The sequence below is a fragment of the Rhamphochromis longiceps genome, linkage group LG11 (assembly GCF_057381845.1).
Source record: "Rhamphochromis longiceps isolate RC_006_pf linkage group LG11, R_longiceps_female_GT1.1, whole genome shotgun sequence".
Taxonomy (NCBI): domain Eukaryota; kingdom Metazoa; phylum Chordata; class Actinopteri; order Cichliformes; family Cichlidae; genus Rhamphochromis; species Rhamphochromis longiceps.
Genome location: NC_140567.1, coordinates 40,040,719 through 40,050,693, shown reverse-complemented (window position 1 = coordinate 40,050,693; position 9,975 = coordinate 40,040,719). Strand labels below are relative to the sequence as shown.

The window sequence follows — 9,975 nt, the reverse complement described above, 5'->3', positions numbered from 1 at the left end:
AAAGCAAGTCAAAGGTCTCAGTGAAGCATGAGGTTCCCGTGCCCTCCAGTGGAAAGAGGCTGCTCCAGAGAGGAGAGAGGAGTGACAGCGACTAAGATGCCCATCACCTCAATTTCGAAAACAAATGTCACCTTTTTGTCTAAGCCTTTAGGATTATTTCAGGTTTTAAATGCCCATTTAAAAACCAAAATGCCATCCTGCCTCAGTTAAAACGGTTCCTGAAACTGTACTGCCTGATTAGTCACTGCACTGACATACTGTTGTGTTCAGTTATGTTTTTCTTTTCTTTTTAAAAAAAAAACAAAAAAAACAACAACCCTATGTTCCTAATTGGGTTAGAGCCGTTCAGCATGGTTTGAGTGAGATTAAGAATGATCCTTGTCATAACGAGTCACTGCCGTTTATTTAAATAAAGTTCAAAGCTAGGCTTGCAAAACTTGAATGGAATTTGCCTCTGATGTTGCTGTATTACTGTGCTACAGTCCTGTCGCACCATGTCATTTTTAAAAAAAGAAATGTATATATTTTGCATGATTGTCTGGGAAATGCAACCACCTCTGCGCAACCTTGATTCATATGCAATATGTAATCATGTTTGTGTAACATGAAAGAAAAAAGAGAAAAAATGATGATAAATGCAAAGACTGGTAACAGCGCTAAGAACCATAAAGCAAGAGAATTTTTAAAAAACTGTGAGAAATAAACTACACTGTAAAAAAAATAACCCTATTCAAATTAAAAAAAATGATGTCCAGTTGTCACATCCAAAATATTTGGCTTTATAGAATCCAAATTGAGTCACTTGATATGACCTGATACTTTTATGTTGATATAAACAATATTACTAGACTTGACTGAAACTTTAAATTTTGCATTGATCCAAATTGATTTTTTTACATAGAACCATATTTTAATTATTGAACCAAGCTAATATATTGAAATTTAACCAACCTAATGTATTCACATCGAACCAAATTAACATGAACTAATATGTTTGTGTTGAAGCCAGGTAATTGATTTACATATATTCAAACTATATTTTTTACATTTCATTTCAGTTCAAAAATGCTCTGCATTTCCTATAAAAAACAAGACAGTTGGCCAACCAATTGTTTCAAAATTATTTATTGTTCCAAACCATTTTAACTATAATCAATAGAGAGGATTAGTAATATACAGATTTAGTGCTACGGCAGAAATGATTAGAGAAATGTTTGTTTTATAAAACCTGCAATCTTTTGAAAACCAGTATAAAACCTGCAACCTGTCTAAAACTGGCATAAAACCATTATAAAAACTCTTTTTAAACCAATTTGCAAGTACTCAAAAATGTTTATATGTGCACTGTGCCTGTACAATGTAAAAAAAAAAAAAATCTACACATGTATCAATGAAATCAACTTAAATCTCCCTTTCAAATGGGTGTTCTTATAAATTTTGAATGTAGAATACCACTGCAGGCCAACCAAGCACACATGCACATGCATGTGCACATACACATGCACACATGCATGCAAACACACTACTGTGCAGTGTTAAGTTCACAATTAAGTTTGCGAATCTTAGAGGTCATCTTGTTAAAGTCAAGCTCCATCATAATCTTTTGAAGAGCCTCAAAGGTGAACCTGAATCCTCGTGGATATTCCATATTAAGAGCATAACAGAGTCCAAAGACCATTGCCACTCCAGCTGCCACAGAAGGCAACTCATTCAGGACTTCCACACCATCAATGATTATCCCGATGTCTCGAGGCTGATGTAGGAGGCTTGAGTTGTCCCTGAAGACGAAGAGTGCCATGGTGGTACTCTGCAGCTCTTCCTCAGCTTCATCTTTCTGGGATATCTTGAGGTAAAATATGGAACAAAATGTACAAGTGAAGAACTGAAGTCTGGCACACCTGATAAATCTTTGACCATAATAAACTACTATTTTGATAGTTGTTTGGTCACAGACTATTAGAACAATTATTTGACTAATCAGATTGTGAATTGCATAATCATTAAATTAAATCAATGGTGGAACATTTTCATAAATGTTCCACAAAGCCCAAGAAAAAAAAAAAGAAAACAATACAGAACCCTAAGATATTAACTTGATGAGTTGATTAATCGTTGCTGTCCTACATTAATCACTGCATTTAATAGCAGAGTTGTCAAATTTACATCAAGAGACTGCATCTCATGTAGAGACAGAACAGATATGGACATACCATGTATTCTTTTATCAAGTCCTCAACACATCAGCAAGGTGAATGAGAGGATAATGAGGGAGAGTCTAGATTATTATGAAATGTTTAAAAAGGATGTGCAGTGTAAATGCAAAATGATACCTGTTCAGATTAAATGAAAATGTATGCTTCAGCCATGGAATGGATGGAGCGATCTGTGGTTCTGAAAGCATACAGAAAAAAAAGAATAATGTTACTTCTCTATAAAACACATTACATAGAAAAACCAAGAAATACGTAACATGACATACCAAACAGTCTACAGACCAGCCATTAGCGACTAAGTTTGGCATAGGGTCAATTTTTTGCTGTTAAAATTAAAATTTCTTCAGAAAATGCACATTTTTCCGAGCTGCGCCTGAAAGTCAATTGAAGGAATTAGTCTTATGTCATTGATCTTATATGCTGGCTTGTTATTTCTGTCTCTAAATCATGCACATTAATAATTATCTTTTGCGCTCGGTGTACACACACATAACACACAGATATTTATATGAAGAGAGACAAACGTGCGCGCACAAACACAAGCTTGTGTCTAGAAACCGCGAGCTCACCAGAAAAATTCAAACGAAGCGGAGCACGGAGTTATACTATGAATGTTATGAACTATGAACTTATGCTAGCTAGCTTTATCCACCACCGATGCATCGTGGTAACGCTAGCTAGTTAGGCAAAAAGCCGTTTTTTACCAGTATACTAACTTGTATTCCCGACTGTGATGGTCGGTTTCTGGTAACCAGTTCTAACGTTGCGCAGGATAGCTAGCTAGCTTATAGCTAGCAGCTACAATCATGCAAAAATTAGGGGTGGCTGTCGACCCAGCTTAAATGGGGTTATTTTCTGCGATTTTGGCAATACAAATTATAAAAGCTTTTGTAACACACTTGGCTTTACTTACGTTTATTTTCAGATGAAATTAATCAAAGATGTGACATGATGTTTCCAGCAGCCATGCAGAATAAAAATGGGTCCCGGTCTATTTCTGGTGGGCGTGTTCAAGTGCAAATCACTTTGACTCAAATTAAAGATATTATCTGTTCAGCATGAAAAGAAATATATGTTTTGAGAGAAATCAAAAACTTTGCGTTGCGATGTTCACAATCCTGTACTGACACTATGGGCACATTTTTAGAAATCTATTTAATTCCACAGAAAGGTTAGCCACTTTAGTGTTTCACTTGTGACCTATTTATAGCTCACTGAAGATGGTTTTAAAATGCAACAATGTTCGGAGATAGAGAGAAAAAAAAAAAGAACTTTGGTGCAGGTGCAGGTGCAGGTGCAGTCTTTATGTAGCTTTCTGGTGACCTTAAAAGAACCTTTACGAAGCCCGTTGACAGGCCTTTAATCGAATGATCGGTTGGTTGATTGATAACAGAAAAAAATGACACATAAGATGGACATAAAGGACTGAAAACACCAAGAGCAAAATATTGCATCGCACTCATTTATGTAGTTTATTTTTAGATTAGATAATTTTGCAAAATAACGCAGCAAAATAAATAATAAGAGCCGGGATGTGCAGACTATTTAGCACTGAAAAAACTCCGTCCATGTGAACAGAATCAGGTGTTACCTTACCTGTTGATTAAATATCAAGACTATTTAGCAATAAGCTTACTTTAAAGGCTCGTAATAGGTGAACTGTCTTGGTATAGTTGAGTCACGCAGAGTTCATGGTCCATGTTGTGTTACTTGTTGTTTGTGTGTGTGTGTGTCACCCGATGACCCCTGGCGCCGGAGCGTCTAGACTACATTAGAGATGTGTCACAGCAAAGAGCCGCACCTGCGCTCAAAGAGAGCACATACATAGAGGTGAGGTATGAGGATAAATGGATAGATGCGGTCCTTTTTCGAAGCTGAGCGCACAGTTGTATTTCCTGCACAATCACACACGAAGTGAGGCTGTGTTTATGCCGGTTATACCATGAATATACACCCTGCAGGCACCACTTGTTTGTCAAACTGTTTATGAAGCAAAAGTCACATTTCTGTTTATTTACAAAGCAAAAAGAAGGGGGGAAAAGAGGCGTAGGAGGGGGTGGAGCGTGCGCACTAGCATACCGGCGACGGCTGTTTCCTTTCACTAAAAGGAAAAAAATAATAAAATGTGTACTTCACGTTACGGTTGAAACTGGGGGGGGTTTTTTTTGTGTTTTTTTAATTTTTATTTTATAGAAACAATTTTTGCTCATAACCAATTGACAGGGGATTTCTTAAAATCACCCCGCAGTTCTTCAGCTGAGACACCTGAGTTAGAAAACACAAACACTGCAGCTGTCTTTGTACAAACTTGTACAAACTCTGTTTTGACCTTGTATACTGTATTTCCCCAGCCCCTCTATTTTGAAACTAAAACTATTGAACCTTAATTCAATTTCTCACTTCACATAATCGGTTCACTTTTGCCTTGAAGTGTTACTTTTAATTTAATTTAATTATTTTTTTATGACGCATGTTCTCTGGTGAGTTCAGGTACATCTGTAACTTCAAGTGGAAGAGTTGCATGTGAGTTAAAAATTTTCTATAATACCAAAAAAAAAAAAAAAAAAGACAAAATACTGACGTTTTTGTCGAATAATCTGTCTGACATGAGGGATAATATAGCATTTGCATTTTAACTAAAAGACTCGCGCACTGACACTATGGGCACATTTTTAGAAATCTATTTAATTCCACAGAAAGGTTAGCCACTTTAGTGTTTCACTTGTGACCTATGAAGTACCCCCGAAATTGTATCATATTAAACAACAACAACAACAACAATAACAACAACAACAATAAACACTCGAGGACTTTAAAGAGTTTAATTTTTACCGAGGTTTGAGAGCGCTCACCCCGGCTCGGGGCTCCACAGATGTGATGGATGAGGGCTCCTTGCTGCAGACTGCAGCGGAGTGTTTGACAGTCAAACTTGAAACAGTCTTTGGAACTGAAACGGTCTCTGCCAACACGAACACATACCCCAAACAGTTCGGTAAATATGTACAGTTTCTCGCAGCTTCAGTTTTCAGCAGCTACCAGAACTTGCCTACGGTCTGCATCCTCCCAGCAGCCTCGCACTTCATCTGCGGGCAGTACTTGCGTGTGTGAGCGCTGTCACCGGTGGCTTCGCAGATCGGGCAAGTGTAGTTCCGGAGGACGGGGCAGAAAACTTTCCCGTCGTCTGATTTGAGCTTGTGAGATAGGTACACCCTCGGAGTCTCCCCGTTCTGCTTGCATAAGCGGCAGTAGTCCGAGGATGAGGCGCTGCTGCTGGTGTCCGACGCGCTGCTGGTCGGACTGGACTGTGATGAGTTTTTGGAGGATTTCTTCCCCCGAGTGGAAGTGTGGACCTTACTCCAAGGGGGCGCTTGTCCCTTCTTTGGACGCTCGGTGTCTCGGTTATCAACCTCACGGTTGCTGCACAGTTTCTCGAACACTTGGCTCAGATTCATGTAGTCGTGCCACATGTTAAAGCTGTCCCCACCAGTGAGGATCGAGTTCTGGACCTCCAGTCGTCTCGGCATTGTGGTCATTTTTTGGCAGAAGTAAAACTGAGAGTGTGTTTGGAGCGCCTCATATTTATAGCTCACTGAAGATGGTTTTAAAATGCAACAATGTTCGGAGATAGAGAGAAAAAAAAAAAAGAACTTTGGTGCAGGTGCAGGTGCAGTCTTTATGTAGCTTTCTGGTGACCTTAAAAGAACCTTTACGAAGCCCGTTGACAGGCCTTTAATCGAATGATCGGTTGGTTGATTGATAACAGAAAAAAATGACACATAAGATGGACATAAAGGACTGAAAACACCAAGAGCAAAATATTGCATCGCACTCATTTATGTAGTTTATTTTTAGATTAGATAATTTTGCAAAATAACGCAGCAAAATAAATAATAAGAGCCGGGATGTGCAGACTATTTAGCACTGAAAAAACTCCGTCCATGTGAACAGAATCAGGTGTTACCTTACCTGTTGATTAAATATCAAGACTATTTAGCAATAAGCTTACTTTAAAGGCTCGTAATAGGTGAACTGTCTTGGTATAGTTGAGTCACGCAGAGTTCATGGTCCATGTTGTGTTACTTGTTGTTTGTGTGTGTGTGTGTGTCACCCGATGACCCCTGGCGCCGGAGCGTCTAGACTACATTAGAGATGTGTCACAGCAAAGAGCCGCACCTGCGCTCAAAGAGAGCACATACATAGAGGTGAGATGAGGATAAATGGATAGATGCGGTCCTTTTTCGAAGCTGAGCGCACAGTTGTATTTCCTGCACAATCACACACGAAGTGAGGCTGTGTTTATGCCGGTTATACCATGAATATACACCCTGCAGGCACCACTTGTTTGTCAAACTGTTTATGAAGCAAAAGTCACATTTCTGTTTATTTACAAAGCAAAAAGAAGGGGGGGAAAGAGGCGTAGGAGGGGGTGGAGCGTGCGCACTAGCATACCGGCGACGGCTGTTTCCTTTCACTAAAAGGAAAAAAATAATAAAATGTGTACTTCACGTTACGGTTGAAACTGGGGTTTTTTTTTGTGTTTTTTTAATTTTTATTTTATAGAAACAATTTTTGCTCATAACCAATTGACAGGGGATTTCTTAAAATCACCCCGCAGTTCTTCAGCTGAGACACCTGAGTTAGAAAACACAAACACTGCAGCTGTCTTTAACTCGCGAGGGCAGTCATGGACGCAAGACCTGCGTCTCATCACTGCTGCTTTGTGAATGTCTGTCTGTGAAAAGCGCTTAATAAATAAAGTTTACTTACTTACTTACTTACTTACTTACTGAGCCTGCAGTTCAGAAATTTAACCATTAGATGGAGTCATTGCCAAAGCAATGACTCCATCTAATTGCTATGACTTTTGGTGTTTATTTTGGACCTTAACTCGCCCCACAGTTTTGAGACAAGGTTCACATATGATATATCATTGTGTGCGGCTGGAGCTGGAATGAGTTGCTATGACTTTTGGTGTTTATTACTTCTATAGTTTTTTAAATATGAATATTTTAATGCAAGTTTTTTCCCATTGAAATGAATGGAGAACAAGAAAACTTCATTTGTGGTGTGCTGGCTCACTCTAGTGGTATGTCGGGAGTAATGGAGGCGGCCGCTGTGTCCCTGTGGTTGGCCTACTTGTCAGATATCGACAAATCCTACACTACAGACCAGTTGACAGCGTGCAATAACCCAGCCGATTCATTCGTCTTTACACTACCTCACAATCGACTCAACGGTGAGTTATTTGTTTGTTTTGTTTTCTCACAATTAATGTAAAGCCAAGGTATATATCAACGGCGCGCGCAGCGGAAGTATGGCATTATAGCGGATTATAATGGGGGACGCTTTTATTTTGTATAACTACCGGAAGTAGTTCCTGTGTACTGAGCTAGCTGGGTAGCTAGCGCCGCGTCGCTTAAAAAGCAGCCGGGCTTGTCTTAAACTTAAGAGGCTGACACTCGCTAAACCACCCGATCGCTCGCCAAGCGACAGACGTCCATGTGTTCAACAACAGACACACGTCATTCCCCTTCGTGGTCTAAACCAATCAGAGATAGTGAGGGGCGGGACCTCTGTCCGTGGTCGAGCTGGAAGTGGAGGTGGATAGAGACGGGTGAGTAGCTTGAATGAAGCGATATCGATTCATTAAATCCTGAATTGAATGAATATAAATGTGTTTTACCAGAAACGCCAGAATCTCAGGTTAAAGCTCACAAAACTATTTCAACAACAACCAGCAAATGAGAGCAGGAAACGCATTCCACACGAAGACGTAAACAGAGCGGACCGACGCATCAGAATTAGCTTAGTCGGCGTGGGGGCTAATATCATCCTTAATTCCTTCTTACTTTTGCTGTTTTGCTTCCAACACGATAAAACCCACAGTTCACGCACAGCTCGCTGTGCGTGAACTGTGAGAGAAACTTCAAGAAAAGTTTCCCATCTCAAACATGTGTTTTCTGCATTACTCATTCGCTTATTACCCATCAGTCTACCGTTGTTTACAGCGCTGGCGGCCGCTGTCTTTTCTTTCCTTTGTAAATGACGTCGGATAAGAAAGCTTAATTTCTGCTGTTTAATACTGAAGAAATGTAAACTTTTTCAAATTAGGTATAATTGCAGAATATTTTTAAGGTTATCTGCTATAAAATCCATGCCAGGAAAATCTCCTTTATGTTTTTATGTTTTTATTTTTTTATTCTCAGTTACTTTGACACAACGGCATGTGCTGTGATGGTCACATCTCTGATAAAGTTTAGTGTCAGTACTGATAAATGATCAGAATTATAAGATCTCTCACTTTCTGAGTAAAAATTGCACCAAATCGAATCTGGATTATGTGGATTATAGAAATCAGTGATGATACACAGTGTGTGTGTGCTTTGGTGTGTGTGCTTTGGTGTGTGTGTGTGTGTGTGTGTGTGTGTGTGTTTGTGTGTGTGTGTGACAGAGAGACAGACAGAGAGAGAGAGAGAGACACACTTGCTGTGGATTTAAAAATTTAAAAAAACACACAGAAAACCCAAAGAGAAAAAGAGGCACACAAGTCGATTTGTACCGCATTGAGTTGCAAAGCAGCTGACCAGCTTATGTGTGTGTGTGTGTGTGTGTGTGTGTGTGTTGACAGAGAGAGAGAGAGACAGAGAGGGAGAGATACAAAGGAATGTAATTCAAATTTTGCACTTCAGACCTTACAGTGTGTGTGTGTGTGTGTGTGTGTGTTGACAGAGAGAGAGAGAGAGAGAGAGAGACAGAGAGAGAGAGAGAGAGAGAGAGAGAGGGAGAGATACAAAGGAATGTAATTCAAATTTTGCACTTCAGACCTTACAGTGTGTGTGTGTGTGTGTGTGTGTGTGTGTGTCTGTCTGTCTGTCTTTTACACAAAAAATGCACTTGCAACAACTTTAATATGGAATGTACTGGACTTCCCAGCTAGGCGCCCTCCTGTGGACGACAGGTGCAATCCCAGTTGCACAGCACTTGACCAGCTTCTGTGTGTGTGTGTGTGTGTGTGACAGACAGACAGACAGACAGACAGAGAGGGAGATTCAAAGCATCAGGACCAGGAGATGACACAGTGCTCCAAAGGCCTGGTTCTGCTGCCTCCTCCTCCACCCACCTGCTGCAGACGCTTCTGTGAAGGGAAACTGCTACATGTTATGTCACCGATCCCTGCCATGCTGCGTGTCTAACGACCCGGCAGGGCCTGCTGAGTACAGTGGTGGTGGAATCGGCCCGATCGGACACTCCTATCTGCCACTTTGACCTTTTTATTCCGTCAAATTTTGACCCATTTACACCAAGTCCAGAACCGTTGGTGCTATCGACATGGGGTCTTCACCAGGGTGTCCGGAGCACCCCGAAACCCCCCCGTAGACACAACTTTCATCCCTCTACGACACTTACTTTCCCAGTTATTCCATTTTATTCCGTCAAATTCTGGCTATTACCCCCTAACCTATCCCTAAGCCTCCTGCAAAGGTACTCTGAACCATGCCATGTTGGGCACCTGCGGATGCGCCCGCACACGGGCAACGCAATGCCAGTGGAACCAGGCCCTCTGCACCTTCCTTTCTCCGACTGGGACCCTTTTGTCCCATCCTTTTTGGTCCGATTCGCCATATCTCCAGAACCGAAGAAGCCATCGGCGTGGCCTCTTCGCCACAGCGTCCGGCACCCACCAAAACCCCCACCTAGACACCAACATCAGCCCTCTACACCTCTTACTTTTTCAGTTATTCCACTTTTGTCCCATCCTCTC

The 9,975-nt window shown here is 40.7% G+C and overlaps 1 protein-coding gene and 2 long non-coding RNA genes across 4 annotated transcripts in view; 1 reads left to right on the top strand and 2 right to left on the bottom strand.

The window, feature by feature from the left end:
• Positions 1-270: 270 nt before the first annotated feature.
• LOC146660075 (uncharacterized) lies at positions 271-3,229 on the bottom strand. 2 transcript variants are annotated; one of them, XR_014913856.1, is made up of 3 exons: positions 3,127-3,229; positions 2,331-2,391; positions 271-1,843 (listed from the first exon to the last, which is right to left on the bottom strand). It is a non-coding gene; the product is annotated as an uncharacterized LOC146660075 (long non-coding RNA). The 2 variants fall into 2 exon arrangements; XR_014913855.1 differs by lacking the exon at positions 3,127-3,229 and having other exon boundaries at positions 2,331-3,109.
• A 1,245-nt stretch (positions 3,230-4,474) lies between these two features.
• On the bottom strand, positions 4,475-5,818 carry LOC146660074 (nanos homolog 2-like). The gene has a single exon (XM_085421950.1). It carries the CDS (start codon positions 5,744-5,746, stop codon positions 5,246-5,248), a length of 501 nt encoding a protein of 166 aa, XP_085278076.1. The 5' UTR covers positions 5,747-5,818; the 3' UTR covers positions 4,475-5,245.
• A 1,799-nt stretch (positions 5,819-7,617) lies between these two features.
• Positions 7,618-9,975, top strand: part of LOC146660073 (uncharacterized) — a 7,536-nt gene continuing 5,178 nt past the window's right edge. The window contains exon 1 of the long non-coding RNA XR_014913685.1: positions 7,618-7,827. This is a non-coding gene — a long non-coding RNA (uncharacterized LOC146660073). The remainder of the gene's footprint in view (positions 7,828-9,975) is intronic.

Excerpts from the sequence above, each read along its gene's own strand:
- LOC146660074 (XM_085421950.1), bottom strand. The coding sequence starts at position 5,746 with ATGACCACAATGCCGAGACGACTGGAGGTCCAGAACTCGATCCTCACT.